The sequence below is a fragment of the Ixodes scapularis genome, unplaced genomic scaffold (assembly GCF_016920785.2).
Source record: "Ixodes scapularis isolate PalLabHiFi unplaced genomic scaffold, ASM1692078v2 PGA_scaffold13__105_contigs__length_92229423, whole genome shotgun sequence".
Taxonomy (NCBI): domain Eukaryota; kingdom Metazoa; phylum Arthropoda; class Arachnida; order Ixodida; family Ixodidae; genus Ixodes; species Ixodes scapularis.
In genome coordinates this window covers 50,613,776-50,635,766 of record NW_024609839.1, presented here as the reverse complement: position 1 = coordinate 50,635,766, position 21,991 = coordinate 50,613,776, and the positions used below count along the sequence as shown (strand labels likewise).

The window sequence follows — 21,991 nt, the reverse complement described above, 5'->3', positions numbered from 1 at the left end:
TACACGGAGGTGAATAACGTCTCCTACCACAACAGGGCGTCATTCTTTCATTACAAATTCTAGTAAATCGCTTATAAATTTCGAGCTTAATATGACGATTTTGGCACCTTGGCCCAACCGCTAGCGCTAGCGCTACATTCAGGAGAAAACTGAGCGTTTGGCGATGCGAGTTTGTTTTTACGGTGCGAAACACCGTTATGTTTTCTCCCAAACAACCGGTACACATCGGACAAACTGGAATGTCCGCCAACAGGAGCGTCACTTGGAATTAAGCTGCGCGGATTTCGGAAGACCCGTATCATTTTCGTGTTTTTCATGCCCGTATTTGGGGCAGTTTCAGTTCTCGATTTCAGAGGAGTAGAATTATGATAAAAGGCACGGAAGCGTCAAAACAATTTCATCGTTCGTTATACGATGGGGACCGTAAACCGTGCTTCAAAAGTTGACTCCCTAAAGCCCGAAAATAACGTAGGTAGTTGTTATGACTACCGTCCGCTTTCTCGACCAACAGTGCTACACCTGATGCTGCAGTTTATTTTCTTTTTTGCCTTACGTTCCTCACCACCTGTGCTGAGTTCCTGTCAAAGCGATTTTACAAAAGAGAAATAATTACCGCTACTGGTTGAAAAATATGAGCTTGTCGTCCCGTTTAACCTGTGCATTGACTTCGTATTTAACGGGAAAACACCATGAATTTTACTACAGACCAATACTGAACAGATTTATAGAACCGTTCAAGGCGCCACTTGCTTTTGTTTTTCAAATAGCAAGGCTGATTGGAACAAACCCCTCCTCCCCCCCCCCCCCCCCCCCCCCCCCGACACTGTAGTCAACTTGAAAGTCAACCGCCCTTCCAAAGTACTTTTCTGCTGAGTTAAATCTTTTTGAAGTTTGTATTGTTTTGTTGGGGTTGGGGAGTTTGTTCGTGTATTTATTTTGGTATTTTGCTTGTCAGCATGCCTTGTTGATCGAACTGAGTGACGTCAGCATGCATAAATAAATAAATTTAAATTAAACCAGGGCACCACCCTTTCACGGTTTGCTCTCGTCGCCTGCAACGGACTGTGAAATTTTGCAAATTAAAACGCAGCTCCTCGCATAAATAACGTGTTTTTTTCTTATTTTTTTTTAACGCTAAGTCCCGCACATATCGGAATAAAGTGAACAAGTAGCAGACACGTGTGAGTAGGTCGGATGCCCACACGTACATACCTTTTGATAAGCCTATCGGTGCATAGTTTCAACGTCACCTTCTGTATCATGTATTATACTGCACACTCTTGTTGAAAACAGCGGTGCAATGTTACGGCCTGCTGATGGTACATCCTCCTCCGAACCCCCTCCCCTTCCTTTTTATAGCACGAGTAGTTGCCGACACCGTTCGGTTTGTACTCGTTCGCATAGAGTGAGTAAGAAGAGTAAGGGGAAGGCGTTGGAAGTGGAGCTTATAGCTATGTTTGACCATTTTTTAGTTTCGAGATTCTGGCACGTCACTCGGTACCAGGGATGAAAGAATTGCCGAAGGAGCACTAAAGGGGGCGTCGTAAAGGTGAGCGATGGAGTGGTTCATAGTGTTGATTGGTGTGCCCATTAGTGTACATAGCTTATATCCTGTTTTTCGTTTTTTTTTTTTTCTTTCTTTTTGGGATTGCTAAAACATGCATAGAGACGGAAAAAAAAAAAGAAAAAAGGTCGGGACGGCTTTTTTGTTCGTAATGTATATCTCGGACGACACGTGACTTTCAAAGTTGGCGTAATACGTGCTATTGCAAATACACCGTTGATAATTTTTTTCTTTTTTTTTTTTTTAGTATTGAAACAAAATTAAAATTTCTGAAACTTCTTTCTCGCAAAATCAAATAAGGCTTCGAGCAGCAAGGTTATGTATAGGGTTCGGAGTTTTCGGTTTTAACCGATAAAAACCGATAAAAGTACGCCGAATCCATTTTCGAAAATTCGGTTTTAATCGAAAAAGGTCACTTTTTAGGTTCGGTATTTTCGATTTAAACCGATAAAAACCGACAAACGTACGTCGAATTCATTTTCTAAAAATTCAGGTTTAACTGGAAAAGGTCACTTTGACCCCCCAGTCGTACTGGAGAGCCGTGGCGAAAAAGTGGAACGACAGTGTCTCTTGAAACGTGTCCGAAAAGATGGGATACACGGATGCCATCACGACGTTTTGGTTTAATGTGCTCATCATCGATCGTAACGTGAAGTCCCAAATGCCCCATGACTTGACCATGTACGAGCGTGTTTTCAAACTCGTTGTAAGGAAGACTGACTTGATGCAAGCTCTGCATGTTGTGTTGTGCTTGAAAACGGTCGCAACGTGCGTCTTTTGGCGGTCACAATTAGTTGATTGGTCGAATTTGATTCAGGCAGCGCTTTTTCTCCACAGCCTGCCAGTGTCCAGTGTTAGCTTGGAGAGGGCATTCTCGAAGCTCAGGGTCACATTAACAGGAAAGAAAGAGTGCGGATCAACGAGGAGAAGCTCGGAAAGTACACGTGTCTGTGTACTATAATAAGATCACCTAATCATGATGTACAGAAGAAGTTCTATGTTTTTTGGGCATAGGCTTCATTTCTGACTTGTTCGTACTTCTGTGTTGTTGTTTTTTTTCTTTTACAGCTGCACACATTTGCCATATAAAGTGTCCATTTCTTTTTCAATGTATCTGTGCCGTTATTCTTTTAGTGATCACAAATATCAGAGCTACAATGATCATCTGCTCCGGTGTTCGTTGGTGTTTATTTTATATTCACCGAAAAAAGCCTATGAACTTTTGTGGGCATGAATATACGCCGAAAAAAAAGGAAAATTAAATTTTAAAATAAACACCGAAAAGTACGCCGAATTTTGAAAAAATAGAAACCGAAAACGCGGAACCCTAGTTATGTACATCTAAGCAAAAGAAAAGGACTTAATTCCCAACTTGCACACCTTATTTTCTTAAAATATATGCCGTCCCTTGGTGCGATTACAACATAGTCACGCTGAATGGTCAACGAGCAGCAAATTCTACATCAGATGGAGTTTCTTAAACCCTGTTAGGCCTACTTCGAAGAATGGACAAGCCTATATACGTACTAAATCTTCAAGATTGGGTCTGCCCCAGCCATTCTTTTGTCATTTGTCCGGCGGAATATCCGCATGACTGTTTCCTTGGCACGGATTTCGGAGGAAAAAGGAGCAATAACTCGAGAACGCTGTTGACAATTAATGAACACGTCGCCTCCCTCAAAAAGGAGAACCAAAGGAATAGCTGTTCTTGTCCCATGGTCTTGACAGTCTGCACGTGCGTGTGTGCGAACGATGACGAGTGGTTCTCAGCCAGCTCTTTCATAATAAAGACACGAGTAGGAACCCTGCACTCATCCGTGGTAACTGCACCACAGATTGTACTTTCTTAACAACAAATGATCCAACTTGAGTAATGTTTTTGCTGTACTCAAGCTAAGCTTAATCTACATAACAGAGTGCTCGAAGAGAACTCGTGGTTCGGAAATGTGCTCGTCATGAAACTGCTCAACTACTTGTAGTGCATCGCTCCTGGCCACAAGATGGACTCGGCGAGGAGTTGGGTTGTTGCAGCGTCGTGTGCCTGGATCATGCTCTTCAACTTCGTCATTATTCGCTCGGCGGCTGTCTTCTACATCGTCATCCTGCAGTCCTTTCATGCCACCAGAGAAGAAGCATCCTGGCCGATCACAATATCCACTGCCCTCTTTAACGTAGCCGGTACAGTACCCTACTGCTGCCATCGTTGTAAAGTGTTGCGCAAGGCCCGTCCACGGACTTGCGACCGACTTCGACCGACAGAGGCGAGATTGGGTTTGAAGCCTCTTGTGACGGCTTACATCCGGCTCCGCGGCAGCGCATCCGGTCGAAAGCCGTCGCAAGATGCTTAAAATTCTATCTTGTCTCAGTCAGTCGGAGTCGGTCGCAAGTGTGTGAACCGACCTTTTAAGCACCGTGGTCTTACTTGACAAGGGTCCTCCAGAAAGCTTAGAAGACATCCTTCAAGAGGAGTCGGCTTCTTGAGGTGTTAGCATCTGGAGGACTTAGTCTCTTGAGGACTAAGTCCTCAAGAGACTAAGCCTTTTGTCGACTTGAGAGGAAACAGAGAGTCACGAAAAACATAGCTTCTTGAGGACACAAGAGGACATACTTACCCTCAAGATTACTTAGCCTTTTTACAGATGTCGTTTAACAAAACGGCGGCTACCCCTCTGATGCTTCCAGGAAGGCTCTTTTAAAGTTCTTCCAGCCAGCTTCAAATGAGGCGCATGGCAAGAATGCTTACGAAAAAGAATGGCCCACAAATCGTAGAGAGTTGTTGCATCACTTGAAGACGGCTCTTGCCAGTTTCAACAACATTTGAGTCATTTGGAACGGAATAAGAGACATTGAAAGCGATAATTAGTAGTTTCCTCAATCGAAGGCCAACCATCAGAAAGTTTTGAGTAACCGCGGCCTAACGACTGCAATAACCGAGACACGTCCTGTCGAGTCTCAACTGCAAAGTAGTCCGAACAAAGCACTAATTAGGTACTTAAAGCTCTTTGAACTAATTTCAAATAAACTTTGTAGAAGTTGTAAAGTGGCAGCCGATGTTTTGCTGAGAACAGCATATCAAGTCCTGAATAAGCTGTCTTCGAGAGGAACGTCGGCTGCCATTTTGGGATCCCAAGAGAGAAGTGCAAGGTACGTGGACAATGTGGGGCGTCTAACTGACCTGCCGAAAGTTGTCAGAGAATTGATTTCGCTTTTTTGTTTCTGATTTACTCCAAGCACATATTCAAAAGCTTGGTAAGCATATCTCATTGAAAACAATAAAGCGCGCCTTCAAGATCGAGCTAGACTGCACACTGTTTCGTTGCGCGAGTCATGGAAGGATGTTGTAGAGGTGTTGCGTAGTTAAAAAAGTGGAATCGTTGTACAGTTCCCATATTATCATAACCAAATGTTGAAGATATTTCCGATCGTACTTATGATACCCATTTCTTAGAACGTCTGCTTTCCGAGCGGTGAAATAGTCATTTGCCCTGCAGAGGGTGTCGTTTGAATTTTTTTAATGTGGTGTGCTGTATTAACTGTTATGTACGCCGGAACATATCAGTGTAATAGCTATGGTATACACAAGCTTCGTTTAAGAACGCTACAACGGGAAAATCTTTCCCAGTACCACGACATTCCGAACTTCTTACAAGGTGTCCTCAACAAGATATCACTTTAAGTACTTAGGATATTCCTTCTATGCTGACAGTCCACATACCTATATTTCTACCAAGCAATATGAGAAGGTATAGGCGACGTTCCAACAAGGTGATTTGTATGCAGCACCAGTGACAGGCATCCTAGCACTGCATCCCACTGGCACTGCTACACTGAACATTTTACATGTTCAATCTGGCATACAAAATCGATACACCTGCTATCCTCAGCGTGTTAAATGCTTCAATTCGTATGCACGCAGGACCTATAAGTGTATTAGATATGGTATGCATAAGCTTCGCTTAAAAACAATAACACGGGAAGGTATTCTAAGTCCCACCACATACCGAACTTCTTACGAAAGCGCCTTCAATAATAAGATGTCGGTTTTGCTATTGAGCATAGGATTGTTACGATAACAGTACACCTATGCATACATGTATTTATGCTAAGCAATATGAAAAGGTAGACGATGCTCCAGCCTCCAAGGAGGTGAATTACAAATGGTTCTCCGTCTGCAGCGCCAGTGGCAGGCATCCTGGCGAGACACGTGGCGCTATGGAAGTTGATCATGGCAGCGTGTGCAACGAGTGGTCTGGCTGTCTCGGCTTGCTACTTTGCGGAGAGCGTCGCCCACATAACCATTTTGTTAGGAGCTGTGCACGGTACGTCAATGGAACCATCTTTTTGCAGTACAGTGACATTCACTATGAACGGGAGCAAATGCTTAAACTCTACGGTCGGCATATCCTGGTATTTTTTACTCTTAAGCGATTTGACGCTATTGTTGTGCTTTATGTCTCCTTTATTTCTCGTTGCATTTTTTTTTTATTCGGTTCACCGAGAGGTGCGAAAATGCTAATTCGTGTTAGTTTTTAAGTAACTTTTAGTCCCGTGATTCAGTTAAGCGTAATTGGGACTGTACATTACCGCTGCGTCCAAGGTTATAAATGAAATAGTCGAATTCCTCGATACATTTTAATGTGAGATTTCAGTTTAATCAAAGAATGGCGGCATATGATGATGATCCGAGTTAAATAGACGGATAATAATTCTGTTATTTGGTACGTTGTGCATCATTATTGCCACAGCTGTACGGACATCTAAAATGCTGCCATCAGGCCATTGTGCTCCACGATGTTTCATTCTTTTTTTTTTTTTTGTAAAGCTCATGAGAGCGTGTACGGTTCGAGCTTCTATATTGAATGGGTGCTTCACCACCAAATTGTCAAACATGTATGCTTGATATTTTTAGACTTTGTAACTGGGTGGGGTAGATGTTGATCCAAAGTGATGACACAATTCCAAGAACACTCAAGGAACTTGAGGTGCCACCTAGACGACATGCTATCATAGTGTACCCCAATATCTATACAGCATTTTATTAGGTATAAGCATAACCACTAAAAGAAAAATGATGTTCAATTGCGATTGTGCTGCTAAACAAGACATCCGGATCTAACCGAGCTTACGTCTGCATATTGTTATTTTATCAGCAAAAAATAAGATAATTCTTATGACGACATGTTCTCGTGCTAGTATCTGAAGTTGTGAAACGTTGTTCTCTTCTGCTCTTGCTTCAGGTTGCAGCCTCGCCTTCGTCATCCTGTGCTACACAGTCATCAATGAGCACTTCGATCGCTACAAAGCGGTTGCTTCGGGGATCGGCAACGCCGGAATCACAGTTGGGGGCCTCATCTTTCCTCCTCTAGCTCAGTTCCTCTTCGACGAGTACGGTACCAGAAGTGGCTTACTGCTCTGTGGAGCGATTATGCTGAACGGCGTTGTGGGAGCCTTCTTTCTGCGCGCACTTACGAAAAAACAACAAGAGCGTCCTCGTGGTCTTAAAAAAACAGTGTCAGACGACAAGACCCTAGACGCTCCAGACTCGGATGCATCAGCTGTCCCTAATGGCTCGAGTCCCGGATGGAAATCCTTGCGCAACTCTATCAAGCGATTGCCTTCCAAGTTCCCAGAGAGGCAGAACAGCATCCTCAGCGTAAGAACAAAGTCTGATGAAATGTTTCTACAACTACGAGACTCTAGTCTGCCGGTCGACCTTGGTAACTCGGTATCTGTGCTGCAAGCTCCGCCGAGCACTCCGAAGAGTAATAAATATGTATTGGGAAGAGATCGCCGGAAGGAACGAACGGCGTCAGGTCAAGTGGAGGTGATCGAGCTACGAAGCCCCAGAAAAGATGCGAACCAGCCACCACCCGTCGTGCACATAAGCAGTGGCGACGTTCGCAAGACAGCTTTCGGATGTGGAATATGTTCACTTCTGTCATTCATGGCCTTCCCCAAGTTCTACCTACTCGGATTATCCCTCGCGTTAATCTACCTCAACATGACCACATATGTGACGGTCATCATAGACCTCGCGATGGACAGGAACATCGCCAAGTGGAACGCCATCTACCTGGTGGGACTTTACACTTCCGCAGACCTTCTGGCAAGGTTGGTGTCAGGTATCATCACGGACAAGCAAATAGTGACCAGGAGTACAATGATGGCGGCCAACTTCATGTTCTGGGGTGTGTCCTTGTGCCTCGTTCCCCTGTGCCACTCGTACCGCATACAAGTGCTGCTGGCCATAACGTCGGGATGGTCAAACGGTGCCGTTTTCGTCCTGGCGTCCGTGGTGTGCATGGACGTTGCTGGTGCCGACCAATTCAGCATGTGCTATGGCATGGCGTGCTTCGTGGCTGGACTTCCATTGCTGGCAAGGCCCGCGATTGTGGGTATGTCATACATATTGTGCTCTCCTATTAGCTCACGCATGAGGAAGGGTAAATATACAAAATAATTGTCTTTTTTTTATTCGTTTTTTTTTTTTTTTTTGCTATTAGTTTTATATAGGAAGCAACAAAATAACGCTAGTCACGGACTAGGAAGGTTTAACTCGAAACCTTTTGCCCATTAGGGACGCGATATTTTCACGTACCGCTCCATGGTTTCAGGGAGATCGGTGAGTTTTTTCAGCGCCATTTCACGTTATTAACGCTTAACAAGAAAATTACGATTTAAACAATAATGATGACGATAAAACGTAACAACTCGAGTTTCCGCGATTTCTGCGAGTGAACGTGGGAGGCTTGTGCTGCTGGTGTCGCGACATCAACACGCTGAGAAAAGCCCCGTATGAAGCGAGCCTAATAAAACTTGCCAGCGCTGATTATACATGTCAAAAATGCTGAGTCACTGCGTTCTGGATGCATATGTGACGGATGATATAACACAGAAGGGGGCTACTGCGCATACCTAGAGCGCGTTCCACTGCCCAGTAGACAAAGACGGCAGCGCGCAGCAGGCAATTATTGAAACCGTCTATACCTTCTAAAATAATTGGCAGCGACCAATTATCTTCAAAGTCGTACAATGCATGAAATGCAGTGTTTAAGGCACGATCGCTCGAAATTATTTAGAATGCGTTAAACCTTCGTTCGGGAGAGTGAAGAACCTTCATTTCTATTAAATTCCCCGATACATTGACCCGGGAAACATAGTTGGTTTAAAGGTATAGTCACGTCAGGTAACGTGACATCAAATTTCTCGCTATATAGCAGGGAAACTAAATTGGTACATAGCTCACATGACGCCAGGTTACATGACGTCAATATTCCGGCTAAATTCAGCGGGAAAACTGAATTGGCGCATACGTCACTTGACGTCAGGTCACATGACATCAATTTTCCGCTAAATTTAGCGGGGAAACTGAATTGGTGTATAGGTCACGTGACGTCAAGTCACGTGACACATATTTTCCGGCTAAATTTAGAGACGAAACTGAATTGGTGTTCACGTTACGTCAATTGACGTCACATTACTTAAACACAAATTCAGTTTCCGCGCTAAATTCTGCAGCAAATGTACGCACGGACACATGGACGGACAATATTTTGGGATTGGGGTTGCGTTAAAAAGAATTTCATGCTCTAAAAAAACTGTTCTCTTGTGCAGGCTATTACAGAGACGGCTTGGGAGACTACCAGGGTCTCTTCGTTCTCCAGGGATTGCTGACAGTGTCAGTCGCCTTCCTCTGGCTGGGAGTTTCGTTGCAAGAAAAATGCAAACACAATGCGAGAGTAGCCATTCCCGTGGCGGAAACCTGCCAACATTTGTCCACGGAGCGGTTGTAAAATAAAATTGCCTCTACTTTTCGGTTACGTCGTGACGTTACAAGGCCTCCCTATTCCGACTTCTACAGGTGTGTGAACTGAATGAGAAGTTGCGAGCAAGACGAACTCATTGGTCAGGCCGGGGGGGGGGGGGGGGGGGGGGGGGGTGTTTGCGAACGAGTTTTGATGTAACGGACGGATGTGACATTGCGGGCGATGCATTACCTATATCTCTTTTGTTGACCTAAGGCTGCTCTGTGTCATTTTTTCCTTAAAAAAGCTGCCCTTGGGGAGTTTAAGAGGTGAGGGGGCGGTCGCACTCCCTCCCCTTTAAATCTGCCCCTGAGTAGAAGAAAATCTTGCATATACTTGGATGCCATGCTCTCTGCTTTTCAGAAATGGTATATGGCCAGAAGGCAGCTTAAAGCTCATTTTCACCAAATGTTATTTCCACTAAAGTCTATCTTGCCAAAGGAGTTGTTGTCATAGGGCCAACAAAACGTCATTTACCACTAATTTTGACTACACTGGGACTGGCGATTATGGTCATTCCAGGGATCTGGCATATCCAGACTTTTTCTTTGTCCAGGGAGACTCTCTTTGTGGCACCGCAACAACCATAGAGGAGAGTGGCGTGAGTGGGCGACGACAGATATGTTCCCCGTGTTTCTAAACAACACAACGCGATAGTGCAATTTTCTGATCCTCAAGGCCGTCACCCAGAACAACAAAAAGATACGCTATATCAGGGCCAACCTTGCCGGAAAGCAAGTCCGAGATAAGCCGACGTCTTCTAATGGCACTTGTCCCAAATCGAATATCAATGCGGCCTACCCATTGGGCCCCTGCGCGAGAATTGTTTACAAGACACACTTATCCTTCCATATACCTTTGCGATGTGAATGGTGCGACCGCATTCCAATGGGCTCCTCGGTTTGCAATCGATGGCTGGTCGCTGCGGCATGTTGCTGGATGAACCTTTTCGGCTTCGCCATGCTCCGTTCAATGGCAGTCGTCTACGTGGGTGTCCTGCAGGAGTTTCACGTCACCAGGGGACAAGCGGCGTGGCCCCTCAGTCTGACCGGAGTTTTCTACACGTTCACAGGTACGTGAATTTCTATCACGCGCACAGTGCAACGAGATATCTCGTGAACCATTCCAGTAACTTGTCCATGCATCGACGACAAACTGGTCAAGCTGATAGAGCATTTTAATAGTCGCTTTCTGCGCCCGCCATTCTTATCTCATTGGGCTGCAGGACGCTCTGTGAGCATGAAAAATAGCTTCCTTCGGTGGATTATCAGCCGCCGCGCAGGCATTCACTACCCGGTGACTCGGCAGTTTTCGCCTCGGCGATAAGCGCTAGTTAAGTCCAGACGCAGCCGACGCTACGAGCTAATCGTGTCAATTAAACAGCTTCAAAAGCGGGACAACATGGTCTTCGTCCCGTGTCTGTACGTGTTCTATCATCGCTGAACCAATCACGTACATGGAAGGAAGTCTCAGTGACTTGCACTTTGGAGGTTGTTTCATTGGTCCAATCAACTCGTAGCGAAGGCTGCGTCCGGAAGTAGTATAAAAACGACGCAGAGGTCGTATACTTCGTTTCAGCTTCAGTCCGAGCGCGGCCAATGTTATGAGGCGAAGGACCAATCAAACAGCCCAAAAAGCGCAGCGTCATGGCGTGCTCTCTGCGCTTGATAAGACTAGCCGGCGGATAAGCACGCACAGAGAGGCGGCGAATACCGGCTGGTCCTATCAACTGCAGAGAGCACGCCATGACGTTGTGCGTCTTTTGCTGTTTGATTGGCCCTTCGGCGCATAACATCGGCCAAGCTCGGACCTAAGCTGAAATGAAGTATAGATAAAGAGCTGCTACAAATAAAACAAAGCGAGGAATGGCACCGCAGTTAACGCGCAGAAGCTCCCGATGGCAGACAACCGCTATGACGCGCGGGACGGACGCGGAAAGTGTATAACGTCTCGATTCAAAACCAACGTTTGATGGTAGGAGTGGGCGAATGGCGGTTAATAGCGCAGCGTCATTCTTAGCTTCAGCACTGCAAAGTCGTTGGTTTCCCCAGCACTGTGAAGGCTATGAATGACGCAGTGCTATTCGATTCGAACCGCTATTCCCCCACACCTATTTGATGGTCATCAACAGGCCGTAGATTCAGTCACGTGGTAATCCGGAAAGTGTATCAGCAAATGTATTTGTTCGTACGGTGAGACCACTGGCCTATATTGCAGTAGGCTGGATCCATAGAACTAATAGAATGTACGCTGGAGGTTCAACTGGCGCTAGTGTCTATGCGACTTCTGTGACACAAATTGAAGCAGACAGCAACCAGTCTACTTTAGCGTTTCTCCCGTGCACTCCTATAGGAAAACGCGCGTTCGTTTTGAAAGAAGTGTCCATCGTCCCTACGTTTTAAGTGTGTTATTCTTTTGTCGTCTTTGTCATGCTGTTTCTTCGCCGAAAAATAATGTGGAACACTTTGATTATTTGGGTTGTATATCGAATAGTGTGTACCTCGATTAACATTGTAAACGTGTAAATTGCTTTAGTTAGCGCATTTTTCTTTGTCAGTGAACGATGTTTAACTTCGCTACATTTCAGTCCCAGACATGCATGCAGCAGGTGGGTAAAAACAAACCATTTTAAGGAATATAGAATGGGTTCAAGGTTCGGCAGCATTCCGGTGACGCTTATATTGCTAATACACTTGTTCCTATGTGAAAAGGACCCCATCTTGCATCTTTACGAGCGGTTAAAAACATTCAAAGCGTAAATAATAAAATACGTGGGTTATGAAACGTGTCTCTTTGTATTGTTTTCTCTGCCGGGCAAGTACTATCGGGCACTTGTTCTCAAAGATTTCGAGCGAGCGGGTGATATTTTGAACGTAGAACAAGCATTTTCGCACAGAGCAGAAAGAATAAAGCAGTACCTACTTATTTACAATCGGAATATATTACGTGGCTTTCAATTTGTTTTGATCGTACATGCACGGGTAGCTACTGATCCGGTGTTACTGTTTTGTCGTCTCTCTTGGTTTCCAGATGTCCTTCGTTCGTTTGGGACGTATTCGCGACTCCAGCGACCTATAGGGGGCACCACCACCAAACAAATATGGCGGCTGAGTCCAGGTCGCGTCGGCTCGGCCGGGCCGCCTGAACAGGTGGCGCGTTCAATTTAACAGATTTTCTTTTGTTTAATGCCCAATTTTATAGGTATTTGAAATGAGACGGTGAAGTGTAGCCGGTGAACATAAACTTGCAAAGCATAGTTTTGCTTTCCCGGTGTTTTTGGTTCTTTGCATGTCCAACTTTCGTTTCGGAGATTTCGTTCAAAACCGAAACTATGGGCTCCAGAGAGACGGTAATAGACTCTAATCAGTTTTGATCAGCTAAGGAAAGCGGTGATGACTACAGGATTGTTCCACCGAGAGTAATTTTCAGCTAACTCGCATGCCTCGACCATGCGACTTATCTATCCGCGAAATCGAGCTTTTGTGCGTATCCGCGTTTAAGAAACAGCTCCAGTCGTCTGCTCGGTCAACAACACAGGCTTCAGGAAAATTACGAAAATTAAGCAAGCGCTTCTTTAGTCAAAAACCATGTTAACCCGCTTGCGCCCCACTAAGCAGCTGATACTGGTATTTCAATTCAGGTTTTAGTAGCAATCGAGAAGTCATTTTGATGAGCGGGTTATGTATTATATTATGTACTATGGGTCCCACTAAAGCGATGTTAGTATATTCTTCGGGTTGAAATATGAGCTTAATTGACTAGCTATTAGGTGAACTGCTGAATAAAAGTATATTTGACAGACAAAAAGATACTAATCAAACTTAACCAAATGGTTTTAGCCGGCAGCACGGAGACAAACTGAAGAGAGTCTTCATCAGAGATTCACGCAGAACCTCTCTGCATTGAACTTTGCTTCGAATCCTGAACGGAGAAAATGAGTATTTTTTGTTGCCGGTCAACCTGAGCAATGTAGACGTATATTGCTGCTGGCTTCGACGGGGGTATAATATAAATATTGGAGGCGCGATAGATCAAAATGCCGTGACAGCTTCTAACGTTGCGAGACTCGTCCCCCAAATTTTTAAAACAGATGATTTCCCTTATTCATCATTTGCAGCGAGCAGGTTTTACTGAATCAAGTAAATGCGAAATCAGCCTAACTCTTCCAGTTTGGTACAGAGGCTTTTTCGGCGAAAAGTAGCAAGATTAATAGCCAACGCACCGAGCGGCGTCGGTGGCTCAAACTTGAAGTTAACCGAACACAACCAAACTCAAGAAAAGCAGCTATCGAACCTCCCCATTCACTTGACTGCGACATTGGTGTTCTTTCCAGTGAAACACCTCGTTTCTCGTCCTCAGTCGACTTTTCTACATCCTTACGAAGAAACCACTTATCAGTTACCAAGCAGTCGTCACTTTGAATGTGATTCAAGAAAGACAAGAAATCAAAACGTTTCTCCGTGATTCCTCCCCATCCAAGAAATCGAAAGCACGCGACCGTGTGTTGTGGAGTAAACGGGCTTTCGAACACGTGATGGAAGGAAACAATCTACTGAGGCTTCACCGCACTAATGAACACTCAGGCAAACTTAAAAAAGTTTCGGACTTTTGTCAAATTACATGGTTCGCCACCGCGCCGACAACACGTGTCCGCGAAAGCCACCAGAGACGCGGAGGGGCGCGGAGTGACCTGGTCCGGCTGGTTCCCGGTTTTCCCGCTTGGTGGCGTCCGTTTTGCTGGAGTCGCGAATATCCCTCATGCTGAAAAGCACCGACGTCGTGTTCGTGCTAACAGTGTCCGACAGCGCACAAAAGTACACGTACGAAGCCGCTTTAGCACTGTTCTTAATGCAATGAAATTAAAAGAAAAACGCCGTAACTGACCCATTATTTCGTCTGCCTGACTGAGAAATGTTCCAAGCTACTATATACGTTTGAATTATTCGGGATATTGCTCTTCTGATCGAGCGCAGGGAGAAACTGCACTGACTTTTTCCCATACCGGAAGTCAAGTTTCAACTGGTTGCTGTCTGCGAATTCAATTTGCGTCAGCATACTAGCAGCAGTTGAACCTAGCGTACATTATAATAACTCTATAGCTGTATCGAGGATCAAGGCTTGTCTTGCTGGGGTTCAGTGGCCTCACAGACAGCCATTATTTGACACCAGCCAATGTATGGGACTCTATGGGAGAAACGATAAAAAGTGCCGTTTCCCTAGTTTCTAAGCTGTTGTCGGCACTGAAACTTTTTTGCTGCTTTTCGTAAAGCCTTTCAAATAGCTTTGTGCACAAACATTAAAACTTACAGCTCTCACAGTTTTTTTTAAATAAATGTTTTGTGACCAAGACTTAATAGTGACTCCGCTGGGCGAAAAATGTAGGGCAGCTCAATGCGACAAGAGATGTCTAGAGTAACCGCAGGGTCGGTGGCGATTTCGATGAGCTGGCTTTAGCAGAAGACAAGCTTGAGGCTTTGCTATACGGAATTCGCTCACTCCCGGAAAGCCGCTGTCAACATCAAACTTCTTTGATATTCATCGACTTCTGGGCTTCCCCGAGCACGGTCGTATTGACGGCAAGTTCCTTTGTTTACTTCACTACGAGAGAAAGCTTGGCAGCTCAGCCGTGGGTGCTCCGACATGTTTGATTTTTTAATGGGCGTTCGAACGCTTGACAAATACCAATTCGATCTCCAAACGCCCGATATAATGATCGCGGCACATCATAAAATACTCGCCTTCGAGCACCACGTACAAGCTTCAATATGCCTACTTTTGTGTGTGGCTCGCATAGACATGCGTGTATTGCCTGGCGTCAAGTAATGGCCGCCGGTGGTGCCACCGACGATCCGCGATCCAGCCTACTACAATAGAGATCAGTAGGTGAGGCCTAGTATATCAACGAACGCACTCGCGTGATTGCATGAGTTATGGGTGTATGCTATGGATTGAATGAGTTATCGGTGTATGTTATGGATGTGAAACGGTCAGTCGCCACACGTCTAGATTGCTAAAGGTTCATCGCCGATCAATAACATCAATCTTTACATTACGTCCTTAAAAAAGAAAACACAATTTTAATCTATTTTGATCTTGGAATGTGTGGCAAACCTTGACAACACCGCCATCAAGGAAACTCGACTTTGTTCGTGACCGGGATGTGCGATGGAAGACGATGATTCCTTGTATTATACTATACTGTAAGTGCAAGCAATCCTTCGTCGTAAAATGCAGCGCCTGCAGTGGGAGTCCTTGCACGACACATCAGCGTATGGAAGCTGACATTGGCGGGATCTGTGGCCAGCTCCATCTGTGTTTCGCTCTGCTACTTCGCCAATGGCATACCCTATCTTATCGTGTGCTATGGAATCTCGCAAGGTATGTACCGTGTCCAACCTAAACTCAAAATTAAACTATTAACTACAAAACTTCGTGTCCGCCCGAAAAAGCATGAGCAAAAAAAAAAGTAAAATTTCGAAACTTACAGGGATCGTCAGTCCTTGATTTCGATTGACCACGTCAAAAATTGTCCATCAATCGGCACCTGACGAGCAAGAATAGATCGAAACCTTGACTTTGTTTCTTGTCAAGACTATGGAGTTGTATGGTGCATTCTAGGCACTGAATTGTTTTTTGTCAAAAATTATTTATTGTGGTAGCCGCTTGTCACATATCGCTCCGTGCATGCATCACATGTCTCAAGCTGTAGGATCTTCATCATGGTCCTTGAAGGTTGACCGGGACTTCGTTCATAAGGAACCGCTGTACAAGTGGATAAAACTTGTGGACGACGTTAACGTAATTATTGAATTTTCCGCGCTCATAATTACGTATTTGACGCATGCAAGCACCGCATGGGAACAAATGTTATGATGGAGAGGAGTTGTGTGAACATTTTGGCGAAGGACGACAGCCGATGATAACTAAACCGCACGTACATATTCACCCGACTAGAGTCACGCACCCCAGCTCTTTCTATGCCAAAATAAATCAAGGAGCTGCCAAAACAACGGCAGCAATGTCTTGACGGGCACAGAAAATACTTCGAAAAACCTACATAGCTTCGTGCTAGTTGGATTTTTCTTTTCCTTTGTAGGAATGAAAGTCCCGGTCAACATTAAATGTCACTTTGTAACTGCATTCTTGCTTTGTTGCAGGTATCAGCATCGCGTTTATATCGCTTACCCACACGGTCATCAACCAAAACTTCAGTAATCACAAAGCAGTCGCCTCTGGAATCAGCAGTGCGGGATTTACGATTGGAGGTCTCGTCTTCCCACCTATGGTACAGTTCTTCTTCAACAGATACGGCCTAAGAGGAGGTTTCTTGTTGTGTGGTGCTTTGATGCTCAACGCTTCAGCCGGTGCTCTACTACAACGAGGTTCTCGGGCGGTGTCTATTTCTACTTGTGACGGGAAAGCTCAGGATGATCCTCATAAAACCAGGTCACTGCAAGAAGACGACCTTGAAAACTGCAGTTTGTGCGTTGCAGAACTCTCAGCAGGACTTATGCCGAAATCTGCAGAGGCGTCCAGCAAAGACCAGATAAACGCCAAAGATGAAGAAACCAATTTTCGTCTTTCTCCGAGAGCAACAGAAACACTCGGAGCTCATCAACTCGGTGCACAGAATATAAAACTTGAGGAGTCACAACTTCACGCTGCGCAAAATATGTATGAAGTTTCGAGGACACTGCACAGACTAGTTCCAGGGTCAAATCTTCAAAATCGAATAATCGGATCGTTGTCGTTCCTTGCCATCCTTAAGTTTTACATTATCGTTCTCTCATTTTCCCAAATCATTTTTAGCATGACCACCTACCTGACGGTCATCGTGGACTTTGCGATGGATCGGGACATTTCGAGATGGAACGCTGTTCTCCTTATCACGTGCTGTGCGGCAGTGGACATGGTGTCGAGACTAGCATCAGGATGGATAACGGACAAAGGATTCTTAAGGAGAAGCTCCATGATGACGCTGCACTTCCTTCTCTCGGCCACGTCCCTGCATCTTGTACCTCTTTGTCACTCATACACCCCGATTGTCTTTATGTCCGTGATCGTGGGCTGGTGCAATGGAGCCACCATTGTTCTTATACCAGTGTTCCTGATGGAACTGGTGGATGCTGGTAAATTCAGCGTCTGCTACGGGACGGCGACCTTCTTGGCTGGCCTTCCCATGCTGGCCCGCCCCGTGATAATCGGTACGTCCTGTCTTTTACTTCTTGTTTGTAGTTGCCATTGTTATCACGTGAAAAAGAATGCTCGCGCGGAAATCTTATCCGCCAATGATGGGGAGGGGAGTGGCAAGGAGATACAGTCAAAAAGGAGCTCGCAGACATCTTCGTTCTTTCAAAGGATAGTTCTTGTTGCCCTGTACGACTCGCCATATGTTCCGCCAAATCTATTCTGAAATGAATATCTATTGTTGTGGTTTCAATCTCTACTAGCTTGAGGCCTAGGGTAGGGTGACCACCTTCCTGCCGGTGGAATGCGGGACACCCTGACCGGGGGGGGGGGGGGGGGGGGGGGGGGGGGGAAGGAAGAGGAGGACGGTATTTTCACGACTCAAGAAATAAGTATTAAGGGAAATTCACTAACGCGCACACCCCGAAATCCTGTGCTGTCCGAAAGCGTATTATACACCTGATAATTGTACGCGGCAATTAAACTAAGATTAGTTTCACTCACAGTGATATATTTTTGTTTATTTGTAATCGTAAATATTTTATTAAAAGTATCTAAGTTGAAAACATAAAGATCGACTGCACCAGACCCCAATGCATCAAAAGGAAAAAAAAAAACAGTAAATATTTTTCGGCTTGTTTCCTGTCGATACTTACTCTTATATTAACATGCTCCTACACAAAAATAAAACCTTGTTGTTTTTTTTTAATCGTTGTGAGTTGCAGGTTTTTTTGCCTTGTGTGGCCGTCTTCAATGAAAACAAAAAAAGCTTTCCACAACAACCCTTTCGCATGATACAGTAGGATTTGCAACTAATTACAATAGTTTACTTTTAGCTTTTGGCGAGCCATTTGCGCTTGCAGTATTTTGCCATCAAGGGGAGAGGCACAACGGCGCATGTGCGTGAGTCTCCTGCAAGAACGACGGTTGCTTCCCGCAGTGCTCACCAAGAAAATGACATACCATCGAGATCCACACATTTATCAGCGACCTCCGCGGTTCCCCGTTGCCCGTTGTTCGGCAGCGCCATAAGCTGCGTTGTGAGTTTTACGACAATGTGAAATGCGGGACATTTTCAAGATTTGGGAATTTCTTGCGGGACGCGGGACACGAGCCCTCAATGCGGAACAGTCCCGCGAGTCGCGGGACGGGTGGTCACCATATTGAAGCCCTTAAAGTCATAACCCTGGGAAAATAGCGCCATTGCCTTCCCTACCTGCTAGCCGGACACAAACAGATACTAACATACAGACCACCAAAACCTCGCAAGGCGATTGGCTAAACTGTCTACGTTGCCATGGAAATCACCATCTCGGTCCATTCAAATCTTCGAAGCTTTCAGATGGTCGTTCTAAACCAGTCGCTTCAAGAGCACCATGGAGCATTGCATTGGAAGCGTTCCTCACCAATATAAGCGTCTTCGGCACAGTGTGTGCAATCGACTTAGCAATCACACCCATCTCCACGGATCTGTAACAATTATATTGTTGTTCTTGCGTATTTCAAAACGGTAAGATTATTTTTCACTGCCTCCAAGCACAGACACAGCATGTGGTGGTGGTACGGAAATGTACGCTTGTTTCGCCGGTGTGTGGAAAGCAAAATCTCGGTATATAAGAAACGTCTCCATAAAGCTACCCGTCACCAGCGAATTTAGATCGGCTCATTAGGAACGGAGGGGTCAAGGAGAAATTGCTAATTTGACGGACCAAGATGGCGACCACACGGGGAGCTTGGCGCTACTTTCCCAGGATCCTGTGACTTTAGAGGCCCCAACGTCGGCGATGCATTCAAATCGACTTTTTTTCAAAGGTCGAAGCCGTCTAGCGGCAGTCTAAAAAGCTTCAATATTGCCGGTCTAATGGCGGTGATAGGAGAACAAGCTCGCATTAATCAAGCACCTTGGACTTCGCGAATCAAAAGCGACGCAAAAGAACCAAGTTCTTGGAATAAATTCTTCTATTTAGCTTTGTTCTTTCGAAGACGTTCACTTTTCCTGGTGTGGGGAGAAGCTCGTACTGCTACCAATAGAGCGTCAGGTTTGGCTCTGACGGGGTGCACCTAGACTGCCGTTTGAAAAGGGTGTAGTGGGGTCTTATTGCTGGAGGGTGCCATGAAACGCTGCGCTTTCTTTAAATGAGTCTGTAATGCATCACGCTCATGCTGAGCGAGTATCAAACAATCTTTTATATTTAATTAGACTGTAATTACTCAAGTTTTAGTAATCTGGGTGCGAAAATAGGACGGTCAGTTTTTGTCATTTCTTTCAATGCATCTTTCCTTTTTTCTTTTTTTTCTTTGGAGTTTTGTAAAAAGCGTCTCTGCAAGCCCTTTGCTTAGACCGGTGCTACAGCGTCGTCTTGGCTCACAATATATTTATTGTTGCATTTTTATGCGCCTTGAATGCTATCAGGATCGGACACTACAAAGAGGGAAACCACCCTACGAATTACATTGAGACACCCTAAATATGCACATATGTCCCATGACCCTGTTTCTGTGCGGCCCGTAGTTCCCAGAAAAAAATGTTTGGATAAGTTTCTGGGATTTACCCAGTATAAGCATATGCTGTGAATCTACTGTACGAAATAAAACATGAATACGTATTTTCGCATCCCATGTACTGTCTACTTTGTCAAAGTTCAACTATTTGCACATCTGATTTTGTTTTGTTTTCTCTTCAGGGTACTTCAGGGACACGTTGGGAGATTACCGGGGACTCTTCTGGCTCCTCGGAACATTGTCAGCCTGCAACGTCATCTTATGGTGCTGGCTCTATTGGAAAGAGAGACAAGTATGCAACGTCCGTAATTTAGTCAACGAACAGCGCCAGATGAATCATTCACAGGCTTGACAGGTTACCGCAAGTTTACCCTTACCATACTCGAGCAGTTCACAAATCAGCGTTATCTTATACAGATCAATAAACGAACATAATTCAAGAGGACAACCTAGGTGTATTTCCTATAAAGTCGGTTACAAATCAAGAAGGTAGGAGAAGCTCCGCCACAAGCGTGATGCGCCCGTCGCAAATCCCTCCGCAGTCGAAAGAAGAGTTCACTGGAAACGCTCCCTGTTCCGCTTCAATGGATAGATAAAGGCCACAGAGTGGTACCAACTTGTCTTCGACCCCCACTTTTTAAGAAAGCGACCTTTGTATTCATAGGAGGGGGAACCGAGCGCCTGAAAGCAGCCTTTATGTCGATCGGAGGGGGAAGCTGATCCCCGAAAGTCGTATTTGTTTCCATCGGAGGGGGAAAACTCTATAATCTCCCTCTCGTGGCTTCCACAATGCTAAGTCAAAGTCGAACGATAAAGCAAATATCTACAGAAAGGCAAGACCCTCCTCGCGCGTTGGCCGCGACGTCACGGAAGCGATGGGACGCTATTAGATGCGGAGGTGGCGGAGGGATATATGATTCCCTTTGAGCGGCACTTGCCGCTACCTTCTTAACCTGTAACTTACTATAGGTGAAATCGAGACCCAAGAGAAAAGCTAACCGCGCCTAAAGTTTGCCCTATAGGCTCACCGGACAATGGCTCCCTGATAATATGTTCGCCGCTTCATCAGTACCTCCAGACAAAAGCTGAATGAGCGAAATGTTGTCGAGAAAACTTGTATGCTCAAAGAGAAGGCAGTTTTAGCAGAGCGCTACTACATTCTCTCACAACCCGCGAGGTGAGTCCTGGCGCGCACTGAAGAGCATGCTTCAAAGCCACAGCGTGAGCTCACCTGGTACCAATGCAATACCACCGAGAAAAGCAGGCCTGCGACTCTCCCTTCCCCTCCCTCTCAAACGTCATCACGACCACTGCCACACCTCCACTCTACCAGCAGGTATTGAAGAGCTACCAGCATTTCTTTCTTTCTCGCTCTCTCCCTCTCTCTTACTCTTTCACTGGTCTTCCCAGTATCACCTGGTGGATGCCCCGAGAGCATGGAGGGGAACAGGAGTGCAGTACGTTCCCATTTTACGTTGTGAGCTTCCGGCGTGGCATTTTAAGATTCTTACAAATGGTTAGAGCCCTGCATATCCGCGGATTACCTGCGGATATCCGCAGTAAACTGGCGGATGCGGATAAAAATTAATCAGATTTGGCGGATTGCGGATCAGATACGGACAGCTGGGGGTCCAGATCTACATTTTAGCCGAGGTAGTCCATAAACTTGTGCGACCGCACCGTTTATGGACCATCGAACGTATTGCGGAAGCAAACTACTCTCTTAGATAAGAGGTGACAATAGGAAAGAAAATTATTTTTTTACGTCAAGAAAGATTGCCATTGTTGTGATTGTTGCCATTATTGAATATTGTGATATTTTCCTAGTGGTATACTCGCGCCTTACCACATATACTCGAGTACATGGCTGCAGTGAGTCAGCGTCTTTCCCCTCACTCTTTTTTTTTATTGTTTGGCCTAAATAAATTGACAA

General features: G+C 45.3%; 2 protein-coding genes across 2 annotated transcripts; both read left to right on the top strand.

The window, feature by feature from the left end:
• The first annotated feature begins 1,439 nt into the window (after window positions 1–1,439).
• On the top strand, window positions 1,440–9,384 carry LOC121047087. The gene is made up of 5 exons (XM_042289893.1): window positions 1,440–1,549; window positions 3,544–3,742; window positions 5,740–5,883; window positions 6,802–7,959; window positions 9,179–9,384. Exons 2-5 carry the CDS (start codon window positions 3,565–3,567, stop codon window positions 9,355–9,357), a joined length of 1,659 nt encoding a protein of 552 aa, XP_042145827.1. The 5' UTR covers window positions 1,440–1,549; window positions 3,544–3,564; the 3' UTR covers window positions 9,358–9,384.
• An 873-nt stretch (window positions 9,385–10,257) lies between these two features.
• LOC120842310 (monocarboxylate transporter 2-like) lies at window positions 10,258–20,410 on the top strand. The gene is made up of 4 exons (XM_040213372.1): window positions 10,258–10,441; window positions 15,604–15,747; window positions 16,527–17,573; window positions 20,241–20,410. The coding sequence occupies exons 1-4, from the start codon at window positions 10,258–10,260 to the stop codon at window positions 20,408–20,410; spliced, it is 1,545 nt and encodes a 514-aa protein (XP_040069306.1).
• Window positions 20,411–21,991: the final 1,581 nt, after the last annotated feature.

What these genes read in the sequence shown, in the direction of transcription:
- LOC120842310 (XM_040213372.1), top strand. Translation starts at nt 10,258, where the DNA reads ATGGGCTCCTCGGTTTGCAATCGATGGCTGGTCGCTGCGGCATGTTGC. An exon ending in AGTTTTCTACACGTTCACAG is followed by an intron (nt 10,442 to 15,603) that starts GTACGTGAATTT and finishes CGTAAAATGCAG; the next exon opens with CGCCTGCAGTGGGAGTCCTT. An exon ending in GTGCTATGGAATCTCGCAAG is followed by an intron (nt 15,748 to 16,526) that starts GTATGTACCGTG and finishes GCTTTGTTGCAG; the next exon opens with GTATCAGCATCGCGTTTATA.
- LOC121047087 (XM_042289893.1), top strand. Translation starts at nt 3,565, where the DNA reads ATGGACTCGGCGAGGAGTTGGGTTGTTGCAGCGTCGTGTGCCTGGATC. An exon ending in TTTGTTAGGAGCTGTGCACG is followed by an intron (nt 5,884 to 6,801) that starts GTACGTCAATGG and finishes CTCTTGCTTCAG; the next exon opens with GTTGCAGCCTCGCCTTCGTC. An exon ending in GGCAAGGCCCGCGATTGTGG is followed by an intron (nt 7,960 to 9,178) that starts GTATGTCATACA and finishes TCTCTTGTGCAG; the next exon opens with GCTATTACAGAGACGGCTTG.